Raw genomic sequence first — 25,989 nt, 5'->3', positions numbered from 1 at the left:
AAATGGTAGGGTTGCTCTTTTCTTTAAATTAGGTTGAGAGGTAGCTGGCAAAATCCTTTCCAACAGCCTCATGGCCTTGGCAGCACAACCAAATCTAGCAGACTCTGTGCAAACCCGAAGCAATTATGCACATTATAATGACAGGGAATGGACCCAAGCAGCGCTTGCTGTTGATGGTATCTCCCAGGAGTCAGCCTGGCAGGCCCCTACCTGCCCTTCTGCGGCACTCCTGTTTCAAGTGCCAACAAGATCTGTTTAACAGATTGGTGAGTCCTGTAGTTTGTGCTTTGATTGTGTTGGCTGTAGGAAGTCCTTGGTAGTGTCTCGCCACATCCCTGAGACAATGTCCTGAGAATGAGGAAGCAGTGCTGTTTAGGTAAAACTAGAGAAACTTTCCCTGGAACCTGAACTTGCTATTTTCAACTCTGGTGACAGGGACTTCCTTTAGCTTTGCGGTCACTAACTACCCGTCCAAAATAGATTGCTCCTTTTTGAAACAGGCTTGGAGAGGTCTCTCGATACACAGCTGTCTGGAGCTTCAGAGGAAGGACAAGGAATTTCAAGGGTGGGTTTTGCTGGGATGGAAACCACCTATTCTGTAAATGCAAGTAGTACACATTTGCCCCCTCCCTTCCCTCTCCCTTCCCCCTTTCTTTAGCCACCTTCCCACCCAGTCTGTGTGCTTGACGCCCCCACCTCTGCTAAGGTGATGGGGTGCCCATTAGGGAATAGATACACAAACCCCTAGAAAGTTAAAATTAAGTAAGACCAGGTGAATTTGCTTAGGGTCTTTGAAAGGGGTAGATTCTTTCCTGGTCTTGATATCCTAGGCAGTTTTGTCTAAAACACACAATGATCTGATTCCATCTCCTAGGATAGAACTTAACTCCCTCAGGATGTGTCATCTTACTTGTTCTAGATTATATTTGGGTATCCGGCATGGTGGTCTTCAGCTGACCTGCCTCCTCACTCTGTGCCATCTCTGGGAACAACTGCATCTCCTAGCACATTATCACAGGGAGCAGACCTTCTACCTCAGACTCTGAAGTCCCCTCCAATTCAACCCTGTCTGCATTCTCAGCTCTCAACAGCCCTCCCTTTGTCAGGCATTCTGGTGCTGGTGCTCCTCTTACTGATTATTAGTGGAACTTACCTTGCCAAATCCTTGGGCTTGGGTAGACCAGGACCACGTGCATGCTGTGTTTCTGAATGCTGGAGAAGAGAGTGAAATGTAAACTGCTGTTCCCACTACAAATTCATGCTGCCCACTGCAGTCACCATTCCAGGGCCTTAATAAACTTCCCAGAAATGAAATTTTAAAAGAAAAATCAAGGTACAGACAATCCCCGACTTAGGACAAGCCAACTTATAATTTTTTTTTGACTTTAGTGTGGTGCAAAGTGACACGTGTTCAGTAGAAACCACACTTCAAATTTTGGATTTGGATCTTTTCCCAGGCTAGCGATCCACGGTATAATTTTCTCTCCTGAGGCTGGCCTGCAGCCCCAGCTCCCAGGCAGCCACGCAACCACAAAGGTCAATAGCCAACACTGACAACCATTCTGCATCCACATAACTCTTCTGCTTCCCACTTTCAGTATGGCACTCAGTCAATGGCATGAATTCTGCAACACTTTATTATCAAGTAGGCTCCATATTTGATGATCTTGACCAACTGTAGGCTAATGTAAGTGTTCTTTTCTATTTTTTATTTATTTTTTATTTATTTTTTCAAGATTTATTTATTTGAGAGAGAGAATGTGGGAGGGAGGGGCAGAGGAAGAGGGAGAGAAGCTTAAGCAGACCCCTGCTGAGCATGGGGCTTGATCCCACAACCCCAAGATCACCACCTGAGCTGAAACCGAGTCTGATGCTTAACTGACTGCTCCACCCAGGCTCCCCAGCTAACGTAGGTGTTCTGAGCATGCTTAAGATCAGCTGGGCTGAGCTAGGGTGTTTGGTAGGTTTGATGTAGTAATACATTTTCAATTTAGAATATTTTTAACTGACAATGGTTTATTGGGATATAATTCTGTTATAAGTTAAGGATGATCTGTACTCTAATTTGATGTTTCTTTAACTTATTTCTACATCTGAGCCAAGTCAAAATAATATTTTTGTGGTAAGGCACATATAAGCCAAAGGGCAGAAATGCTGGCTTTCTAGCACTTAGTAATTATTTCCCTAAGAACAGCATAAGAAGAGTTTATTAGTCATTAAATTATACAGTTCCTCATTATATCTACTCTAATTGTTTGACTTAAAGGCTTCTGTTCTCATTATCATTCAGTGCTTTATTGGCTGTAATGCCTTTAAATTTCACTAGTGAGTTAGAATTTTCACTTAGATTTTCCATTGGTGTGGGTGTTGGGGTGCAGCCACCTGCCTGCACAGTTGAGAGTGCAAATTGATACAACTTTCAGAACACTGGCAGTATCTATTACTCATTGATCAGGTGATCTCTTTTTAATTATCCTACAGAAATCATAACAGAGTGTGTTTGAAATAGAGAAAAATTGCAGATAACTTACATGTCCATCTGTAGGGACTGGTTAAATACATTTTGGTACTCTGGCACAGTACAGTTAAAACCATAAAAAGGAGGAGAGACCACTGGCCTTAAAAGATATCCATAAGATATTATTTTTTAAAAGATTTTATTAATTTATTCGAGAGAGAGAGAGCATTGCCGGGGGGTGCAGAGAGAGAAGCAGACTCCCAGCTGAGTATGGAGCTCAACTCCAGACTCGATTCCAGGACCCCACGATCATGATAGCTACTTAACTGACTGAGCCACCCAGGTGCCTCCATAAGATATTATTAAATAAAACAAATTGTAAGGGTGCCTGGCTGGCTTAGTCGGTTCAGTGTCCAATTCTTGATCTCAGCTCAGGTCATGATCTCAGGGTTGTGAGATCAAGGTCCGCGCTAGGTGGAAATCCTGCTTAAAATTCTCTCCCTCTTTCTCTGCTCCTCCCCCACTTAAAAAAAAAAAGATAGACACTAGTATGGTTTGGAGCTAAAAATCTGTCTCAATCTTGGATCCTATGACTAAGGAATCAGAAAGGACATGCCCCAGATTGTAACCAGTAACCTTTGGAGAGGGAGATGGATTAAGAGATGGGCTGAGAGAGTGAGAGAAAGATTTCCACATCTCTTGCAGTGTTTTTAAAAACCAGTTTGAGTAGAGATATTAGAGTGGGGTTAGGGTGTCATAAACACATCATAAGTTAAAAATATTTAAGTTGAAAATGCATTACTACTCCTAATCTACCAAATACCATAGCTCAGCCCAGACCACCTTAAACATGCTCAGAACACTTATGTTAGTCTACAGTTGGGCAAGAGCATCTAACACAAAGCCTATTTGATAGCAAAGTGTTGCAGATCTCATGTCATTGATTGAGTAACTGAAAGTGGGAAGTAAAAGGGCTGTGTGGGTGCAGAATGGTTGTCAGTGTTGGCTGTTGACCTTTGTGGTTGCGTGGCTGCCTGGGAGCTGGGGCCACTGGATAGCCTCAGGGGAGAAGATCATACTGTGGATTGCTGGCCCGGGAAAAGATCCAAATCCAAAATTTGAAGTACAATTTCTATTGAATACATATTGCTTTTGCACTGCCATAAGGTCAAAAAATCATTACTTTTTTTTTTTTTTTTAAAGAAAAATCATCAGTCAGGAGCCATCAGTACTTTTTATTTTGTGTATGTCTTTGGTATTTTTTTCAAATTAAAGAAAAAGTAGTAGAATAATTCATTCAAACATCTGGATGGTGTTTAGGCCTAACCAACTTCCATATATTGGCTCTCCAACCAAGTGGTCTTTCTTTAACCTACATATAATTGTGTACCATGGGAAAATTATAGAGTGAACTGTGGGATGGTGAATGCACTTCCTCACCTCGCAGCCTTGCACGAGTCTGCTCCGGCATCACATGTATCCTACACCTGGGATTTGTGAGTGTTAGAAATCTAGGCGGAAACCCCCTGCCCCTCCATTACACCCACGGCCTTTGCACAAGCAAACCATAGCCTCCTCTGAAACACTTGGCGATCTTTCTGAACAGTAATCAACCATACTTCATGCTCAAGGGGAAAATCCCTGCCTCCTTCACCTTTGAAACTATAGCAAGGGGATGAAATTACACCTGAGCATGCCCAGCCTCCAATGAGCAGCTGCTCCAGGCTTTGACCCCCACTTCAACTCCAGAAGTAGCAGGCCTTCCTTGTAGGAGAGAACCCTATTTGAGCCAAATGTACACAAACCCACAGGTTTGCTCTCACCCCAGCAAAGCAGTGCAGCCTTTATTTCCAACTTCTATTCTTCTGCATTTCGTTCTTTCATCCTCAGTGTGAAACTTTCCCTGTTGTCTCTTTTCACTTGACATTCTCTCTGTGCCTCTTTAACATGTTATTCATTCCTTGTGTTGTCAATATTTATGCTCATGTCTTTGTTTCATTACCAACTTGTAACCTTGAAGCAGCAGGGATATGGCTCCTTTGTCTTCATATGCCTTAAAATGGTCTCAGACACTGAGTTGGTGCTTGGTAAATGTAGCCTGAATTAAATACATTTCTCAAGGTCAGTTTCTGGAATATACTTTCAAATAAATAGATCTATCCATATGTAGACACACACACACACACACACATATATATATATATATATATATACACACACACATATATATGTATAAAGAGAGAGAGTATTCTTCAGTAAAGAGTAAAAGTGTAAACAGTTACTGCAATAATAATTTGCAGAAAAAGAATTAAGTATAGATTGCTATAGAAAAATCCAACAGGAGACTCATAGTCTAGTCCTACTGTGTAGAAGCGGATCATCGACAAATACATGTCGTTCAGTTACATGGAAACCAGCTCTGTCTTGAGAATTTACACCATTGAAAGTGGCTTGAGTTTCACTGGCTATGTGACAGGAGAGAGTCTAGAATAGTCTGAATCCATGCTATGGAAGCTCTGTTACTAAATGCATACCTAAGCTTTTAAAATCATATTTTCAAAGCCATTTGCTAACATACTGTCTTAAAGCAGAGAGATCAGGTTTTACCATTGGTTGTTCTCCTGAAGAAGCCACTTAAGTAATTTGGCTGCACTGGTACCTCAAGTAAGTAAGTCATTTGCATGGAAGGCAGCTCTTTTCTGGCCCTTTGGGTATAATTCAGGTTGTTCTGACCAGGTGAGCAGTGATAACTTGGTTTGGGTCTTCATGGTGGTTTCCAGTCAGACTCAGGTGAGTGCTTTCCCACCCAGTTATCCTTTCCCTTGTTTGCAAAATAACAAAGATGGCGCTCTTTATTAATTAGCTAAGCCAGACATTTAGAGATAGGACTAGACAGTAGAGAAGAGCATGCTTCCCAGAAGACTAGCTCCTAGGTGCTGGTTAGTACCTTCCCCAGCAATCTATCAGCATCTCTAGCTTATCAATCCATCCTCATGTGGGATGTCCATTCATCTCTGAGGAGAGTTTTCTCCACAGTGTGTTCTTGGCCTTGGGGTTTCTGCTGCTCTGTGAAATCTCCAGAGCCCTGTGTGAGCCTTGTGTGAAATCTCCGGAGGTGGCTCTTCACCACCTGGTGCCTTCAGCTCCCTAAGCAGAAATGGGACCTGGCTACCAGTCTATAAGCTAACCAAAGTACAAAAGTTTGTGTAACCCAGCCAACTTTCTTTCTGCTCGAAGAGTTTTTGGCAGCAGTTAATACCTTTGCCCAAATACAAGGTAATTCCCCCACATCCACAATGAGAAGGTTTTACAAAATGGGGATTTTCTTTAGCCTGCTTGAATATAGAAAACATTAGTGTTCAACTTTGCAGTCCCTTCAGATTCCTAAGGAGATTAAAAAAATTTTTATTGCGGTAAAATACATGTAACATAATATTTACCATCTTGATCACTTTTAAGTATATGGTCTATGGCATTAAGTCCATTCATGTTGTGCAACCATCACCACCACCCATCTCTAGAACTTTTTCATTCTCACAAACTATGCCCATTATATATGAATTCTCCCTTTTCCACTCATCCACCTCCTCATAATTACTATTTTACTTTCTGCCTTTTGAATTTGATTCCTCTAGGGACTTCATTTAACTGGAATCATACAGTATTTGTCCCTTTGTGTCTGGCTTATTTCACTTACCATAACATCCTCAAGATTCATCCATGTTGTACCCTGACTCAGAATTTTCTTCCTTTTTGAAGCTGGATAGCATTTGGCATTTTGTTAATCTATTCACCTATTCATCTAGGCTAAACCCTAACTCTGGTTGTTTGGGTTATTCCATCTTTTTTTCTTACCTAGAACTTTCTCTGTTGGCATACAGACTCAACCCTACCCAGAAACTATTCTCTCCCACAAAGCCAATACTTTATACTTGAACTCCATTCATAATTAAAACAAGACCTCTCAACAGAAGTTTTTTTTTTTTTAATCATTTGTAAATGGTGATTCTTAGCTCCTAAATACCTCTTGGAGTAGTCAGTGAGCTAGTCCAAAGGCATTATGTACCTGGCATAGTATGCACTTTGCAGAAGTAAGTCCTTGAGAAGTCTGGAAGGAATTAGGGAAGAAGAAAAGGGGTGGGGTGAGGGTGCTAGTTTCAGAAGTTGGCATAGAACAGGGGGAGTCTTGTATGTGATAAGATCCCCTAGAGGGGAAGGGGCAGACATGGAAGGGGAGGGATAGAGTTGGAAGTCTTTGAAGCCCCTGGCTTATTTCCCCTGCTGTCCTGGGCCGCTCACACCTAAGCCTGGTGCCACTCTGACTCACCACTCTGGCCTCCGTGTTCCTGGATCAGTTTTAATGGGATCAGCAAGATCTCAAGCTATGGCTTATGCAGCTGAGGACCATCCGTTCCCTCAGGCCCCAATCCTGGGTCCCAGGGATGCCACGGGCTGGACTTCCCTGCCCAAGTCAGCTCTCCAGTCCCCTGGACTCCAGTTACTACAACCAGGCCAGTGTTAGGTTCCCAACACCAGTACACCTCCTGAGGACTGGTAGTGGCTCTGCCCATCACCAGGGATCACCTGCCTATACTTTCTACTGGTACAGGACATCTCTCTGATATCCAGGTGGAGCCCAGTTTCCTTTTGGAAATCCCTCCCATTAACTGTTTCCAGAAACATCACAGAACCTGCCACATTCTCTGTATCCCAGCTCTCATCCATGAGCTGATCCTCTGCTCCCTTGTCCACCTCAGACCACTCATCAGGTCTGACGTGATCTTGGAGGCAAGACCTGTGCTATAGTGAGAGACCCCCTGGTGACGACGCTGGATTCCATTATATTGACCTAATATTTCTGAACACAGCACGTAAGCTCAGTGCTAAGCCATATAGAGATGGAGAAGATATGTCCCACCCTTCCCGGTAAGAGCCATTGAAAACATCTTCACAGGACCATAGTTCAAGGATAAAGGTTGGGGCTTGAAGGTGAAAAGACACCATCTCTTTGGAGATGGGAGAAGGAGGAGAGTGAGGATGAATCCACTGGCCCAGCCACCTCTCTGGAGAAGAGACACAAATGGGGATGAGGCCTTCAGCAGAGTGGAGAAGGTTTGGAACAGAACTCGAGAGGGCCTGAAGGAGGACAGCTGGAAGGAAGATCCAAACACGGCCAAGGAGCAGCTGAGGTCCAGCTGAGGTCAGATATGTGATCCTATGAATGTGGAAGGTTTGTCACTTCTTTTTCCAAAGCAGCACTCAGCAGTTTAGAGCAAGTTGGGGGGAAGGGAGGGCAGAGCTAAAGATTGGCCTACAGAGGCGCACTGCTGGAAGACAAATCTAGGATGTTTTGAAACACATGACTGAGTGGACAGGAATCCAGGTGAGGCCAGAACAGTGGAGCAGGGGGCAGGCTGCAGAATCAGTGACCAAGAAGACGAGGCCACCAAGGAGGATTGGAGGGCATGAGGGAGGCATAGGGAGAGCATCACGAGGGCGGAAATTCATCCCCTGGCCTGGGGAAGAGACTCCACACCCCATTTGTGTCCTCTTTCCTTCCTCCTCCCACTCGCCGTCGCTTCCACAGATATTACGTGTTATCTGCCTCAGATGTGCTAATCACAGGACACGGCATGGACAGGGGCCCTTGTCTGGTAGTTCAAGGTCGAGGGCGTGAGAGAGACACCTCAAACCCCCACAGCCAGTGGAGCAAGCGTCCCTTGGGGTGGCATAGACAGGATGCCGTGGGAGCACCCCAACACGGAACCCAGTCTGGGGCCTTGCAGAAGGCTTTCTAAGAGGAAGTGATGTCTGAGCTGGGAGCTCAAAGATAAGAGAAATTTTGGCAGACAGAAGGGCCGAGGGAGGGGAGCCCAGCAGGCGGACCCCCCCGTATCCTCCCCACCCACCTGGCAGAAGCGGTTTTCGTGTCCATCTCTCTGCTAAATTTGGCTCTGACCGCACGTCCTGCTCTCCAGTGTCTCTCTCTCTCCTTCCACAATCCTGTCAACATCCATATTTTCATCTCCGGCCTTGGTCTCTCTCAAGGGCCAGCACCCTGTTTTCAACACCCACGGACATCTCATGGTCTTTTTTTTTTTTTTTTTTTACATCTTATGGTCTTAACCATCACTCTTCAAAACTTGCTCTTGATTTACACCTCATGACCCTTTCTCTGCAGTGGCTTCCTTTCCTAGATGAGCTGTGTAGGGTCTCCTTAATTGTCACCTTTGAGGCCATCTTGTTCTCCCCCACCACACCCACAGTCACCTGGCCTGTACATGGCTCTCTAGCTGCCGTGTTCCTGTGCTGTGCACACAGCCAGGTGGCATTTCCTGCTTTGCTCCTGGATAGCTCTGAGCATGCCTGCTTCTGGCAAAGAGCTCCTGAGTGACCGCTCCCCCCCCCCCCCCCATTGTCTGTGAGATGAAGCCCAGCTCCTTAGACAACCAGGTCAGAGTAAATCCCTCCCAGCCTCAGTCTGGCCTCAGAGCATCTCCTTCTATTGCTTCTCATGGCCTTTGCCTCAAAGTGCCCTATGGGCACCATGTTGCCACTTCCTTGGTAGCTCACGTGGGCCTCCAGCTCAATGCCTTGCCTCCAAGTACCCACTGTCCAGATCCTCAGCAAAGTTCATCTCAAACATCTCTGGAGAAATCTCCTCTGTTTTTTTTCCTGTCAGAGGAAACGTCTCCTCTCTGATTGGGTCTATGCATCCCTATTGGAACTCATCACCTCTGCCTTATACTTTAGTTATTTATGTGCATCTCTATTTCCCCAGCATATCTGATGGCAGGCCTTGAGGTCAGGGGTTCAGATTTATCTTTGTATATAGGTTCTGACATGGGGAGCTGGTGCATATCAGGTGCTTCATCAAGAGGTGTTGAGTAAAGGCCATTTTTTAAAAATGCAAAAATAAGTCTTTTCTGATTTCACTCTTGGACAACTAACCTAAGAAGTAGCATAACATAATAATCAGAGTAAGAACAGAGATAATAGATATTCTTCTGTATTCTGTCTCCATCAATGTTCACACTTCATTCTGTGTCATGTCACATCCCTTGTCTCTCTCACAGGGATGATTCTGGCCAGATGTTGTCTCTGATACAAATTTTCTCCAGGTTATGAGAAATCCAGTCAAATCCATGTTAACGTAGTCTTTTGTTAAAGGAATGCTCATGTGTTGGCAGTGATCCCCGTTGTACCACAGAGTCTGTCAAGTTTTAACATTTGTGTCTCTAAACACCAGCTGAAGGTCCTGTTTCTGTTTGCTCCCTGCACGTTTCCGGTTCGGGGAACAGAACCATGAGTCTGCTGATAAAAGAGCGGGCCTGCCCCATCCTGCTGCAGTTGTGCGGATGTGAGAAGGCAGGTCCTTACATGACCGGTCCAACAGTGGCCCTACCATTGTAGAGCCTTGAAAAAGTAAAAAGGAGATTGTTGTTCTTTCACAAACTTCCTATAACCTTTACCCAGTGTACGCATCAGAGTGAGCAGGTTGCTTTTCATCCCAGTTAGGACAGTGACGAGGAGCAAGGCTCAAACAGAAATAAGAAATATTTAGATTGGGGGGGGAGGGTGGATGCGGAATCTGGCTGGTTAAACACAGGAATGCTGCTCATGTGGGGATAAAAAGGCTCATAATTAGATGAGTGTATCTACGCTGCTGAGACATGAGAATATATGAGCTCGGAATGAGGGAGAAGGTTTCTCAGAAGATGAAGAGAAGACTATTTAAAAGATCGACACCTTTTAAAGTCGCACATCTTTAAGGAGGATACTGAGAATGCAGAGGTCTTTGGTGACGAGCCTATATGTGACCCCCCCAATCCACAAAGGAGGATGCAGAGACCAGGGCTTTTGGACGCAATTCCAGTGCTGCTTCCAGAACCTGATGGAAGGGGGTCATAGTAGCTATTGGGAGGGGTTTCCATTGTACAAAGATGGAGTTAACACAAACAGACGCATCCTGAGGATGGTCTCCTCTACTGATGTCATTGAAAACTCATTTGTGCACACACATCCTCCAACCAGGTCAGAGTAAATCCCTCCACGTACCATATCTGGTGGCCTGGCCCTACTTGTAAAAATAGAACCCCCGGTAGAAGGGCAGAAACGCTATCATCTCTGCAGATACTTGGACACTGCCTTTTGACAGTTTCTCCTTGCTGTTCTGAGATTATATATATATATATATATATATATATATATATATATATATATTTTTTTTTTTTTTTTTAAATACAATAGAAGGACCACCTGGGTGGCTCAGTGGTTGAACGTGATCCTGGGGTCCTGGGATCAAGTCCCATATTGGGCTCCTTGCAGAGAGCCTGCTTCTCCCCCTGCCTGTGTCTCTGCCTCTATCTCTGTGTCTCTCATGAATAAATAAATAAGATCTTAAAAAAAGAAAAAAAAGAATAGGGCAGCCCGGGTGGCTCAGCGGTTTAGTGCCGCCTTCAGCCCAGGGTGTGATCCTGGAGACCCGGGATTGAGTCCCACATTGGGCTCACTGCGTGGAGCCTGCTTCTCCCTCTGCCTGTGTCTCTACCCTCCCGCCAACCCTGGCTCTGTATCTCTCATAAATAAATAAAATATTTAAAATAAATAAATAAATAAATAAAATATTTTTAAAAATAAATAGAATAGACACGTAAACAAATTACAACCTAGACTGACAACAAGCCCAAGCAAAGAGTAGATAGGGAACAAGAGAAAAGTCATCCCTAGTGTGAAATAAAAGTAAAACACCAGCACATTGTTCATCTATCAGTGTCTACCATGTGCCAGGCACTGTTCTGGGCATGGATGACCCAGCACAGGGAGCAAACAGATAAATGCCCCTCACTTCCAGGAGCTTCTATTCTAGAGGGAGACGCAGCGGTCCCTGCCCTTTACTGTTTTTGAGATCCATCGCCACCCACCCTGCTGGGCTTTGGTGGAAATTTAACTACGTTGGAAAATTGATAATATCTCCATTCACGTATGGGTGTGATTCTAATGAAGGTTGCTTTCTGGTTGACAGGGAGAAGAAAATGGCTTTCCAGACAGTACTGGAGATCCCCTTTCAGGTAAAGGACTGATTCGACAGATGTCTGGGTTTCTCTGATAACTGGCACAGCTAAACTAAAGATAATTTGCAAATCTGTTTGTCATTAATTTTAAAAATCTGTATTATGGACAAGAGAAACTTTCCAACCACAGGCCGCAGGGAACTGCAAGGAAATGTTAACCAGATTTCACAAAAGGTATCAGAGTCTTTTCTCCATGCTAACCTGACTTGGCTCATGAGGGTCACAGCTGGGTTCTTGATAGGAAAAGTTTAGGATGGGGCACCAGTCAGAACAGAGCAAACCCTCCTCCTTCAGAGTTAGCATGGATGGAAAACTGCCAGGTAGAAGAAGGCAAGGGGGCTGAGGCCAGCCAGGGTAGCCAGCCATTGCCTCCATTCCCGCCCTGTGCCCTGGCGCCCCATACTGTGAGCCCCTTTCTGCTGTTGGTGTATTTAACCAGAGCAACATGAAGATCTTTCTCCTCCCCCACTTGTTACTTTAAGTTGGAAACTTTGGCAATCTTCAGATTTCATATTAGTTGATCACAGAGAACATCTGGAGTGAGCATTAACATAGGCTACCAAAAGAATGATTAAAATACAGAAAAACCTCATTAATGTTTTCTATACCTTTTAAAACACCTATTGAAGGGCTGAGTCATCAGGGTTTTGTTTCTTTCTTTTATAGGGGGAGGGTGGTGGACCCTAAAACCCCCAGGGTAATCCGTCACCAGATCTACTTGGACTGGGCACACATGACCATGCTGAAAATCAGAACTTGGGATGTATTCTCAACTTTTTTTTTTCCCCCTTAGAAACATGATGTTATCGGTGCCCAGGGGGCCCAGTCTGTTAAGCATCTGCCTCTTTTTTTTTTTTTTTTAAGATTTTATTTTTATTCATGAGAGACAGAGAAAGAGGCAGAGACACAGGCAGAGGGAGAAGCAGGCTCCCTGTGGGGAGCCCAATGCAGGACTTGATTCCAGGACGCTGGGATCATGGCCTGAGCCAAAGGCAGACGTTCAACCTCTGAGCCACTCAGGTGCCCAAGCATCTGCCCCTTGATCTCAGCTCAGGTCTTAATCTCAGGGTTGTGAGTTCAAGCTCTACCTTGGGCTCCACTTAAGAGAGAAAGAGGAAGGAAGGAAAGGAAAGGAAAGGGAAGGGAATGGAAGGGAAGGAAGGGGAGGGGAGGGGAGGAAAGGGAAGGGAAAAGAAGGAAGGAAGGAAAGGAAAGGGAAGGGAGTGGAAGGGAAGGAAGGGGAGGGGAAGGGAGGGGAGGGGAGGAAAGGAAGGAAGGAAGGAAGGAAGGAAGGAAGGAAGGAAGGAAGGAAGGAAGGAAGGAAGGAAAGAAACATGGTGTTAGTAACAGTTATCTCTGGGTGGTGAGACTCTAGGTGATTTTTTTTTTCATTCAGTGGATTTTTATTTATTAAGGACCTACTGTGTGCCAGGTTCCCTAAGGAGGCCACGTGGCAAAAGTACAGCTCTGGGAGACAAGTTGGTATCCTGGTTCTAGTTCAGGCACTACCCTGATGAGAGAAGTCAAAGGGGAAACTGAGCCAGATGAACTTGCAGTGGAGCCTTCCCACCGGGTTTCACGGGACAGGGCCAATGTCAGGGTCCCATCTAGACACCCGCGGGAACTAGCCTTCCCTGGACCACACCCCACCCTTACCTGAGGCTAAGACCGCTGGCCAGCATTTATCCTCTCTCACAAATGCCACAGCAGACAAGCTCAGATTAGAAGCACCTTGCTGGGGACGCCTGGGTGGCTCAGTGGTTGAGGGTCTGCCTTCAGCTCAGGTTGTGTTCCCAGGGTCCTGGGATCCAGTCCCACATCAGGTTCCCTGCAGGGAGCCTGCTTCTCCCTCTAGCTGTGTCTCTGCCCCTCTCTGTATCTCTTATGAATAAGTAAATAAAATCCTTAAAAAAAAAAAAAAAAAACCCTCCCTGGGTAATATGAGGAGGAGAAAGCATCTTTGGCACACAAGCAGTCAATTTTTGTTTTCTTTCCACTCTTTTCTATTTTTAAAATTTCTAACATGAGTGGATATCAGAAAAATCTCTCTTCCCAAAACTTTAACCTGTATCTACAAATCCATATATAACAAATGATTAGATGTAGGCAAATAAATGTATACAACGTGTGGCAAAATGACCAAGGACATCCGTAAAAGGCTGATTCACCTGGGTGCTAAGGGCATGAATTTTTTCCCCCTATGCTCATCTGAATTTTCAGATTTTCTGCAATAAGCACATATTTCTTTTCTAATTAAAAAAAATGTGTATTTAAACTTTGAAAGGACTAGCACCCTCCCCACTAATGTGGAATGTGAGCTAAAATGGAAATGGATATGATAAGTTATTTAGGAATATCTATAACGTTTATAAAGTTCTTATTGATAGATTAACTTTCATCAGATTTCACTTGTCTCTTAAAAAACTTTCCCTATGTCAAAATGAAATGGAAAACTTTTGAAGAGAATAAACTCCTCACAGTGATAGCAAGTGATATTATTGAGAGCAGATGGTGCTATTGAAGTTGGTACCTTTGGCAGCTGGCATAGTACTCTGCACACAAGAGTGAGTGTTCAGGTGTTTGGTTGGAGTTTTGTTTTTGTTTTTGTTTTTCCTAAACAGGTAGATGAGACACACTGACTTAATGGCTTTGCTCTTGGATAAATAGGCAAAAGCTGATCCACATATTTCAGTCTTTGAATGAGGGTAGCAACTTAAGATTTATTTTATCATTTTAGTTACAAACACTAATTTAGCACTTACTGTGTACCAGGCCCTGTTCTGAGCCCTTTAAAAAGCCGCTTAGAAAGAGTGCACGTGACAACTCAGAACTTACTTTCCTCACCAGGTGGATGTTACAGAAGCAGTGCTGGGTCACAGGAATCCTAAGTGGGACTCAAGCCCAGGGCCTGGCCAGGAGCTCAGTCCCAACCACTGCACTAGGCTGCCTCTCTACTGGTCAGACGCAGTGGCCGGGTAGTAACCACATTGAATGTTGGAGTCATACAGTGGGGTGCCGGTCAGCTATCTCAGATACGGCCCGAATCTGGAAGGAAGCCAAAGCCCACGCTCCCACCACCACCCCTATCCCTGGCCCCATCTCCAAAGTCAGTCTCTGAACACTGCAGTAACTTTCACAAAAAGTTTGCTACTTTCCCTAGATCAGGCTCCAGGCCTTAACTCAGAGCCTGGATTTTATTTAATCCTCGTCTTTGAAAACCTGAGTTGTCTGCAATCTGGCTTCTAGCTGGTTAGAATAAGCGCTGTCGGGAGCATGCTAGGCACTGCTGTGGAAGGACGGATGAGACAGACTGTGAGAAATGACAGCTGACGGTTTGAAATCAGGCAAAGGAAACAAATGCAAATCAGAATCAGCTACCACTAGAAAAGCAAAGCCTCCTTCGTGGAGCTAGTGAGTGCAGAAGCAAACAACTGGGGGAGGGGGTGCAGAGCACAAGGAGGAGGACACCCACTGTGATGCCCTGGATTGATACAACAACGCAAATCACGTTCAGTTTACTCTGCTAAAGGAGCCATTAAAGTTTTACAGCGTTTTCATATAGGTTTTCAAAATGAAAACAGTCTGGCATGAAAGGAGTAAGACTCAGTTTTTAGAAAGTATCCCCCAAATTGAAAATATAAACCTCTCCTTGTCCCCCATCTGGTGGCAGTAGATATCACACAGACCACACTTCCTGCACTTTCTCGACACTAGGCCAGTTTTTCAAGGATGACTTTCCGACAACCTCGCATAATTGAGCACTTGCCCAACCCATACCGAATTTCCCCACAGAAATGAATGTAAACTAGGATCGTTATTTTTTTCAAATTAGGTCCATTAAATGACACTTTGTTAATATGTCTTTTTCACATAATTTCTGAAGCCAAATTCCCATGGAATTCTATGCTTTATTTTTACCTGGGTCCTTTCTTATCTAAGTTTGTTTTTCTCTTAAAATGCCCTCTATGCTCCAGTTTTGTTTGATGACAAAATTGAGGTGCAGCATGATTTACTATCCCAGATCCTTCCAATTTGTCAGTCAGACTCCCCAGTGCTTGATGTCTCCTTTAAAGGGTATTTGAGAGAGAGAGAATGAAATGGGATTGTTTTTCCCTTTGGTTAAAAGATCAAACGCCCACTAAAAGCCTTTGGGTTAGTTTCTTGGGAGATAAAAATAGTTCATCATTTTTCAGCTCAGAGCATATAAACTACCTCCGATGAATAATGTGATGTGTACATGCACCCCAGTGATTTATCAAAGCCATAAACTGACATTTTAAATATATTTATTTCCAACCACATTGGAAACCACACATAGAAAAAAGCACAAATTTACAACCTTAACACACATTACTGCAGAAGTATTCCGCTCTACTCTGATACTTTGTTCGTATTTTACAAGCTCCAAATCTGATAATTTGTAGACACCTGGGATAGAGGTGTTTTATTTCAGGACCACAATATTTTGCTAGTTGCAAAGTTGCCAATGGAAAGATGTTTACTATTTAATTGTATGAATTAACTATGTATCCTGGGGAACTTATTATAAATGATCTAGAAGCTCCCAGTGGTCCTGAGCACACCGGAGGGAAACAACCATGTAGAAATAGCTCTCGAAAAGCCAGGGTGTACAAGATAAAACAGCACCTACCCTGCAGGGAGACACATTAAGTCAGTCTGTGATCCACTGCCAACATCCTGACTGGAGCCAATTTCTAGGCTCAACTAATCATGACCTCTGTGAATCCTGAATCTTGTTCCAATTCACAATTAACTCTTAATTGACCAGTATTTTAAAACCTGCCAGCCCCACACTGGAGTTATATGGTGTGCCGTTGGACACAGACTGTTTCTTACCGATGTTTTAAGTGACCTGAGCCACACCTTGTCAGCGAACATTCTTGATTCCTAAACGCTTCTTTAAAGTCTGCGTAAATGTGTATGAGAGAGAGGATGAAGATTAAGGAGAGAGGACAGGAAACACCCTGTAGGAAAACCCACACATCTACTGCTGAGTGTGGGGAAATGTTTTCTGCTCAAAGACTTAATCACCAAACAGACACCCTATCTCTCAAAGAAAAGTAGCTCTGATTCCAAAACGTAATCTTGGCAGACCCTTCTAAGAGCTTACCCCACAGCTGTCTTTAAGGAAATAGTCTTCAACCCCAGCTGCATATTAGAATTCCCAGTGAAGCCTTTAAAAATTCCCATGTCGGGCAGCCCCGTTGGCGCAGCGGTTTGGCGCCGTGCTGCAGCCTGGGGTGTGATCCTGGAGACTCTGGATCGAGTCCCACATGGGGCTCCCTGCGTGGAGCCTGCATCTCCCTCTGCCTCTCTCTCTGTGTCTATGAATAAATAAATAAAATCTTAAAAAAAAACTCCCATGTCCCTCTTGCACCCCAGACCAATTAATTAAGGATCCTCGAGGGTGGGGCCAGAGTTAGGATTTTGTGAATTTCCCTGGGGGTGGAGGTGGGGCTCTGAGGGGAGGAAGAGTTCTATCTGGTAGCCAAGGTTGAGAACTAAGGCTTTTAAAAAGGCCGTTGGTTATGCTCGCTTATCCACAGCTCTTAATCCTTTGTTGCCTGCCCATCATGCCCTGGGAAGAGGCTTTAATGGATGATCTCATTCAATCCTTGTAACAACCTTATGAAATAGATCTCTCTGCCCCTGTTCAGGGAGTGAGGGTATGGCCTTGGCGATCTCAGTTACCTGTCCAAGTTGCACACCTGTACCATGCTACCTGGTACTGACAGCCAGTTGGCATGCCTCTAAAGCTGTTATTAATCTCTGTGATACACAGGTTACTACTCCTTCTCCATAGCAATCAGGTGTCTTTCTTCTGCCTTGTATATGCTCAGTTAGCACTAAAAAAAAAAAAAAAAAAAAGTTTTGGTTGATTTGAAATTTTCTGGGTAGCTCTTCTTAGGCTGCTCAGAGGTTTCTAATTGGACTATTTCTCCATGACACACTCTTCATTCATTTGATTTACTCAACAGATATTACTGAGCACCTGCTTTGTGCCTGGGATGAAGTGGTGACATCAGACAGCAAAGTCTCTTTCCTCTTGGAGTTTATATACTAGTTGGGAGTGGCAGACAAAAACCACAAATAAATAAGTCATTACTTATGGTGGTAGGTGTGCCTTGAGGAAAATAAACAAGGGTAATAGGATTTTTCCTGGCAGAGGAGGATCCTGCTTTCAGCTAAAAAGGTGCACGGGGACCTGAACAATGCAAAGGAGCCAGTCATGTGAAGAAATGAGGAAGGAGGACTCCAGGGAGAAAAGCTAGCTGGTGCAAAGGCCCTGAGGCAGGCCTGAGCTTAGTGATCTGGGGATAAATGTGGGTAGGGGAGGGCAATGGAGAAGGAAGGGAGCTGGAAGATTTCAGCAGGGGCCAGATTACATGGGGACTCTTTTCTTCCCAGTGTCCTTAAAAAAAATAATAAATGTAAAACCTAACATCTTTACATAAGATCTAACAAAAATGCTTTCATATCATTTATCGCATTTAATTCATGAGATATAGAAATTATCATTTTCATTTCATGGATGAGGAATCAGAAGTCTGTAGATGTGAAATGCCTAGAGAAGTCAGGCTGTAGGAGTTTGGAGCACTGAGATTTAGTGAGCCCCACATGACACAGGTTGGAATGATCCTGGACTAAGGACTCTGAGCCCCTATGGAGGGGCTGGTTGTATCTTAGCCCCTCCCTCCATAAATGACTGTGGTGGGATGAAGAGGCACTGGGAAATCTTGCTTTCTCCTCTGACAAACTCTCTCCAAGTGTAAACCAGTACTCAGACTAGACTCACAGAGAGTGGGTTTTCTAGGGCTTTGGCTTCTAAAATAGGAAGTCATTGTACGTTGATGGTGTGTTCCATTCTGGCTCTGCATCAGCAGAAAGTACACCAGTCAAGTGTCAAAATATGGCAAGTGAGGACCCTCATTAGACAATCCGAGTAACTTCCTTTTTGAAATAGCCCTCCCTTCTCCTCCCCCAAGTCTAGAATCAATCCCTTCTTTTGTATTTTAAGACCAATGCTGTAGTGTTTTCTCCCAATACCTCTTTACTGTCAGGAGACACAGCAACATTCTTTTTCCTTTAATTTTCTCTCTTCAGGTCCTAAGATTCATCAAACAGTATTAACAAATCTATCAGTGGGTGCCTGGCCAGATCAGTGGGTAGAGCGTGCAACTCTTGATCTCTGGGGTTGTGAGTTCAAGCCCCACGTTGGGTGTAGAAATTATTTAAAAACAACAAGTGTCCCTTGTTGCATAGTTCTTCTTCACTCATTTGGCAAACAATTTCTGAGCTGTAGCTATCAGCTATATAGCACCCCTGTGCTTGTTTTTTGAGAGGCATCAGATAATAATCCCATTTCCCCCCATTTCTGATGAAAGCTTCTTTGGTCCTATGTCTCTCTCTCCCCGCAATTGTTTCTTCCCCAAGGCATCGCCCAGCCTAGCCTTTTATGTGCACCATTACGTGATAGGTGTTTAAGGCAGTATAGGACGAAATACATTTGATACGATACAAAACAAAACAAAACATGTTTCTCCACTTAAGTCCACCAGGGAGCTAATTATAGTTTATGATTCTAAAGCAGGCAGCTTTAAATTCACTAGTGTTGATGTTTCGTGTCGATTGCAATTCAGTAAATGGTTTGTGATTTGTGTCACAGAAAATACAAAAGGGAAACCGATAGATTTTCAGCACATCATTTCTTTTCAAACAAAGTAATAAATGGTCAAAGTTCAAAGAAAAGCTTCTCCTACACTAGAAGGCTTAAAGGAGCTTTGCAGAAACCTTACTGATGTCTTTCTTCTTTATATTATTTATTAATATTTGTATTCCTTTTCTTGACACCAAAGGAAAGAATCTCACCAACACTGAATCTTACAAAGGTGGTGTCAGAGATGACCTTTGCGCTCCAATATATTTAATGCAGGACTTGGAGATTTCAATCCTTTATTTTTCTGTGACATTTAAAAATATTTTTTAAAGCATCCAAAGAAACAATCATAAACAATTAGAAAATATCCATTATTAACAATTTTGTTATACATACTTCCAGACTTTTTTGTGAATAGGTATATATGCTTTACATGAATATGAATGACTATATTGTTTTTTTAGGGTTTTTATTTATCATTTTTATTTATTCATTAGAGACACAGAGAGAGAGGCAGAGACACAGGCAGAGGGAGAGGCAGGCTCCATGCAGGGAGCCTGATGCGGGACTCGATCCCGAGACTCCAGGATCATGCCCTGGGCTGAAGGCAGGCACTAAAGCTGCTGAGCCACCCAGGGATCCCATTTATCATTTTTGAGAGAGAGCAGGAACTGGGGCCGGGGGGCTGCAGAGGGAGAGGGAGAAGCAGGCTCTCAACTGAGCAGGAAGCCCAACACGGCGCTCCATCCTAAGACCCCAGGATCATGACCAGAGCTGAAGGCAGATGCTTAACTGGCTGAGCCACCCAGGCACCACTACTGTATTGTTTGTTTTTACAAAAACAGAATTATACATGCTATCATGGCCATTTGATGGAATATTGTTCATTTGATCCCACCTTTAAATAAGAGCAAAGAATATTGCAGAATTTCCCTTACATACTTCTTTTAGTAAGAAATCACCTTTGCCGTTAAAAGTTCACTTTTTAAAAGATTTTTTTTATTTATTCATGAGAGACACAGAGAGGCAGAGACATAGGAAGAGGGAGGAGAAGCAGGCTCCATGCAAGGAGCTCGACGTGGGACTCGATCCCAGGACCCCAGGATCACAACCTGAGCCAAAGGCAAATGCTCAACCACTGAGCCACCCAGGCGCCCACAAAGTTTGTTTTTTAAGTAAATAAACATCTGTCCCATCAAGCTTTACTTCTTAATGCATCATTATTAACATGGCTCAAGAATGGCTCTCCCTATATTACACAGAAATGTAATTCAACATTCTTAAACTCTAAGATGTGGAACACACTGCAGAAGGATCTGGATCTGTTCTCAGGGCATTTAAGGTGTAATGAGGAACAAGAAAACCATGCAGAACATCTCACCGCAAGGCAGAGTCAGGAGATGCAAACAAATCTGAGGTGGGTGAATCTGAGGTGGGTTTTATGGGCTGGACGAAGCTCAGCAGAGAAAGAGAGGTTCAGTAGAGGAAGTCCTGTGAGAGGGAGAGGGAGAGAGAGAGAAGAGAGAAAATTGATCAGAGAGAAAACACCAGAAAAGACATGGAGGCCTCATTTTTCCAACTGGGAAATTGACAAACATTTTTTAGTTGGTGCTGACAAGGGTCAGGTGAGATAAGTGGTATCACTGTTCCCTGGTTAGAGTATAAATTGGTACCACCTTTATTTCTGGAAAGCTGTTTGCGGCACATGCATTGATGGCCTTAGAATGCTCATACTTTTGGCCCTAACAATCCCCTTACTGGTGCGGCGAGTATAGATGTGGCCAAAAATATATGTGCAACGGTCTGCATCAAATTGTTCCTCTAAATTGTGAGAATTTGGGAAAGCCTGAAATGTTCAATCGGTTATACAAAATCTCTAAGGGTATATAACTTCCAGATTTCTATACTGAGCTGATTATTAGTTTTTTAATTAATCTGAGGTAGGCTTTGTAGGATGGATGAAGTTCGGGGAATGGAGTAGTCCAGCTGGTCTGGAGCACGGGTTGCATTTAAGGATGTCGTAGGAAGTAAGACAGGAATTATAGCATGGAGAGCTTCCAGTGGAGGCTGCGATATGGGAACTGGGTGGATGCAGTGAAAAAGTCCACCAGGACATCTCGGGAGCTCTAAGTCAATAGGGGAGTCAGAGAGCTTTGGGTGCCTTAGAGGGAGAAATTGAAGTACTGTTTTAGGTCTTAGCAGTGAGACAGGCTGGAATCTCCGCACATCAGACGACAGGGTAAGGGATGCAGCTGGGCCATGGTGGGATGGGGCTGGGGGTTCGGAGCTCAGCTGTCAGAAGGAACGTTCAGAAAGGATACAGCCAAGCATGCAATTGGCGGTATCCAAAGGGGTGTTAGGAGCCTTGGGCCCAGTTCCAGAGGCAGCCATATCCAAGGGCAGCTGGTGTGAGGGGGGGCCATTCAAAGCAACAGGAGGTCCAGGTGACCTTCAAAGTCAGGTGGGAACCTGCTTGTTCATGTAATACATTGTGTTGTTTACCATAGAAATAAAATAGCCCCGGAGAAAGTTTGGAAAATAGAAAATCCTGTGGAATTAAGACAGTAGCTATTACCATTTTTGTACATTTCCTTCCATAGTAATAGTAACATCGAGTTCTCATATACTTCTAATGTCCAATACACACATCCCTTACATCTTGCATTTTTCACTTGACATTACAGCACACGCATTCTCTGGGTTGCTACGTGGTCTTCATAGTTATTTAAATAAAATTCCAGGCAGCCCGGGTGGCTCAGTGGTTTAGTGCCGCCTTCAGCCCAGGGCCTGATCCTGGAGACCTGGGATTGAGTCCCACATTGGGCTCCCTGCGAGGAGCCTGCTTCTCCCTCTGCCTGTGTCTCTGCCTCTCTCTGTGTGTCTCTCATGAATAAATAAATAAAATCTTAAAAAAAAAAAATTCCATCAAGTAGTACAAAAATGTCTTCCACTAATCCCTTAACTTTGACATTTGTTTTTTAAAAATGGATAATAAAAATAAGACTGTAATTAAACATTTTCATTTGTATACATATTCTAGATTATCTCTTTAGGCTGGGTTTCCTGAAGTTATATCTCAGATCAATGAATATGAGCAGGATTTTTATGGTTCTTGTCATCTTATACTTGCCTCCAGATTGCTGGTTCACAATCTTTGGATCACCAAAGACACTCTCTTGTTCTAATTTTTAATTTCCCTAAACTGGGAAGTCCAGGGCTCAGAATAGTAAAGGTTGTTGCAACCTCCCAGAATTTTCCAAGCCAGTGATCTCTGGCATAGCCTTTGGCTGTTAAAATCCCTGGTCAGAAGGGTCAGGAGACCTAGTATGGATGCAGAGTTGAAGACACGATGCCATGCTGTGCAGAAACACCACTTACAACTTTATTGTAAATAGTTTGCCAGCACTTCTTCCCGGCTCCTTTACCCTCCCCCTACACTCATGCTCCCTTGTATTGAAATGAGGCTAGAGATAACTGATGGAAAATGTTTGCCCTTCCCCTGGGCTGGGGCTGTGCCCTCCTTGGTGAGGCTCAGCTCAGAAGCCTCCTGTTCATCCATCCCACTGTGCACACCTCAGGGTGTTGGCTTCACTTCAAAGGCAGCTGCATGGGTGAAGAAAACACAGATAAAGGCAAAGGGATGATAAGGTGGTCATAAATCTAAAAAGTAAGTTTTCTGGCATTATCAATTATCTCTCCGTTTCAAATATGTGTATAGACTGGATATTCCAGTTTTCTGTGTGTGTGTGTGTGTGTGTGTGTGTATGTGTGTGTGTGTGTTTAAAGGCCTTTTAAAGAATTGTGTAATCATTTATACCCTAACATGCCATGTTAGGCATTCAAAAGCTGTCAGGGCTGACTTGTAACTTGGAAGGGGTAGGGGTGGAGGTCCAGGTAGGTATAGGCTGGTGTACCTATGGGATAGTTGAGCATGACTTCCTCTGGTGACCTGCCCACAGAGAGACCCCTGCTCCTCCAAACTCAGATTCCCGCCAGCAGTCCCACAAACACACAATGTAAGACACAGAGAGTCTCAAAAAGAAAGGGAAGCTGTGTAAAATCTCACTAGTGCTTCTAGCAAAGCAAGCCATCCTTGGCTGTCAAAAATGCCACATTTGTTGTGTGAATATATAGAAAGGAGTATCCTGGAATATTCCTCTCTAAGGTGCACTGTGCTGTCCACTAGTGCTGCTGGCATTCCAGCGGAAGGATAAAGGATAAAAGATGGACGCGTGTGTTTGCTTTTTTGCTGACCTGTGGACCATATGCTTGTTCCTGCAGACCTAAGCAAAGATGAGTCCTGCAAGAAAAACTGTACTTGTTCCTCCTGTGTGCTCCGGGCCCCGACCATAAGTGACTTACTCAATGATCAGGACTTGCTTGATGTCATCAGGATAAAGCTGGATCCATGTCATCCAACAATAAAAAACTGGAGGAATTTTGCAAGTAAATGGGGCATGCCCTATGATGAACTGTGTTTCCTGGAGCAGCGGCCTCAGAGCCCTACCTTGGAGTTCCTGCTCCGGAACAGCCAGAGGCCAGTGGGCCAGCTGATGGAGCTCTGCAGGCTCTACCACAGGGCCGACGTGGAGAAGGTCCTGCACAGGTGGGTGGATGAGGAGTGGCCCAAGAGGGGTCGTGGAGACCACCCCAGGAACTTCTAGACCTCGGCTTCTTTGGCTTCTTTGGACCTTGAAACAACCACAGGTTAAGGAGGAATGTGGATCTGTTCTTTTTGTAATTGTTTAGGATAAGGACATGAGAATGATGGACATTGATTGGTTCTCCCCAAAGCTGGTGGTTTTTGGAGGGGTAGGGTTGTATTTTGGTGGCGGATTTTTGTTTGTGTAGTTTTGCACATCTGTTTTAATTTAATATTTGAATCTGGTTGGGGAAAGATACTTCCTAGCCTCAGATGGGGACCAGGGCCAAAGACCACAGTCAGAATGGAATCATGCCATGATGAAAATAAAATGATCCTCTCCCTTCAATACTGTGGGAGACTGAAATGAGAACTAAGATTGTGGATGGTGCCAGCCGGTCATCATCCATGGGATCCTTCATGATGGACCGACAGCTCTCCCACAGCTCAGAGGACAACACAGAGAAATTACCTTGTCCTTTTTCTGTCATAGAGGACTTTGGTATCATGGGGCCATACCTTCAGGCCATATGTGCCATCTTTTTTATTCAAATACTTTGGTAATCTGTGCACTAACAAAAATGCCATTTGTGCAAGTTTTTTTTTTTTTTTTTTTTCAAGAAATACGAAAGTAGTGGCAAGAGGACAGAGTTAGGAATCAGGAGGGTTCTAAGGACCTTGGGCAAGGTGTTTGGCAGAGAGAGTACACAAAATGCCCTTTGTTACCCAAGACTTTTTAATAAATGAATTAATAGTTGCTCTTCCATCTTTTGTATGAGGCTGAGTGTTTCATCCCTGGGATCAGGTTCAGCTAAGAAATAAATAAAAATCACCTGGCCCAGAGTTGAAATGTAACAACTTCTAGCAACTACTGTCACAGCTGGAAACAGAGCCACCAACAAACACTACATAGCGGTTTAGCTAAGAACAGGAAGTCTTTGATGCTAAAGATCAGTATTAAAATCCAAATTTTAGAGGATTTTAAACCAAATGAAAAATTGGATCTGATGTTCTTATTTTGTGGTTTAGGGGGATGTAAAGTGTGGAGGATGGAAGAGTTTGTTACTGGAGAGATCAGATTTTCTCTCTCTCTCTCTCTCTCTTTAATGGGGTAACAGAGATATGAGGCAAAGCCTTGGCTTGTTTGACAATTTCATGAAAGCCCTATTTGGATTTGGCTGGGGCTCAGAAAATTAAGGCACTCCTTTCAGTTTGGTGGGATTCTGTACAAGTCCTGGATTAAAATAAACAAAAATGATGAACATTGGAATACAAAAAAGATAAGAATTAACTCAAAATTATTTTCTCAACTTCCAACATATTTTTCCACTGACAGTTTTAGCAGTTTTTATTAGGTTGCCAATATATAGAGTCAACTTTGCTATCAAATATAAACTCTAAACTAACCCAATCTACTATGGACATTTACTAATCACTTCTGATTCAGGGTTAATCTCACCAGCTCATCTTCCTCTGTTTGATTTATCAGATAAATGTCAGGTTTATCACAAAATGTATTTAAAGGAGCAGCCAGTAATAAAATGTGGAGTTTTTTTCAGTTGATGTCCAATGAGGTGGTTGTTAAATATTTATCGTCAGCTATGGTCCAGGCCCCCATACAGAACTCATTAAGGGGGCTCTAATCTTCTAGGAATTTGATTTTATGTTCCAGGTTCCCATTAATCCACAGCGACACCCCACCCTCAATATGTTAGCCCAAAATTCACAGTGGAAGAATATAGATGAACTTGTGGCATTCTTTATTGACACATTAGGGAAGTAGAACCAAAAGGGGTTGTGATTATTCAGTGAGGCATGATACAGGCCCCCAGCAGCTGGATGCCATCACTGCTTGTGTCCCGCTACCCCTGGGATACAAGGAGTGGGCCCCAGGCTGGCGAATGTCCCGCTAACTGCAGCCTGGCCAGGTGCCACAGGAAGTCCCTTCTGTCTCCATGCTGCTGGGGAACTTCATCTTTTTATCACAGTTTCCCCCTGCCCATCTCCATCCTGGCCGACCTGTCATGCTGCAGGCTCTCTGAACAGGTAGAAGCAGGGGGAGGGGGAGAGGGAGGAAGATGGGAGGGAAAAGCCCTTTTGCTCCCTTTCATCAGCCTCTTCCTTCCTCCTCCGCCTC

General features: G+C 43.9%; 1 protein-coding gene across 5 annotated transcripts in view; it reads left to right on the top strand.

Moving 5' to 3' along the window:
• EDARADD (EDAR associated death domain) overlaps positions 1-25,413 on the top strand; it is a 60,185-nt gene extending 34,772 nt beyond the window's left edge. For all 5 annotated transcript variants that reach the window (XM_038533828.1, XM_038533832.1, XM_038533830.1 and 2 more), the window contains 2 exons: positions 11,484-11,529; positions 23,492-25,413. In XM_038533828.1, coding sequence (XP_038389756.1) covers positions 11,484-11,529; positions 23,492-23,874 — 429 coding nt within the window. In that variant the 3' untranslated portion in view covers positions 23,875-25,413. The remainder of the gene's footprint in view (positions 1-11,483; positions 11,530-23,491) is intronic.
• The last annotated feature ends 576 nt before the right edge of the window (positions 25,414-25,989 follow it).

Source organism: Canis lupus, chromosome 4 (assembly GCF_011100685.1).
Source record: "Canis lupus familiaris isolate Mischka breed German Shepherd chromosome 4, alternate assembly UU_Cfam_GSD_1.0, whole genome shotgun sequence".
Taxonomy (NCBI): Eukaryota; Metazoa; Chordata; class Mammalia; order Carnivora; family Canidae; genus Canis; species Canis lupus.
The sequence above is the reverse complement of the archived record's forward strand: the minus strand, read 5'-3'. Positions and strand labels throughout refer to the sequence as shown.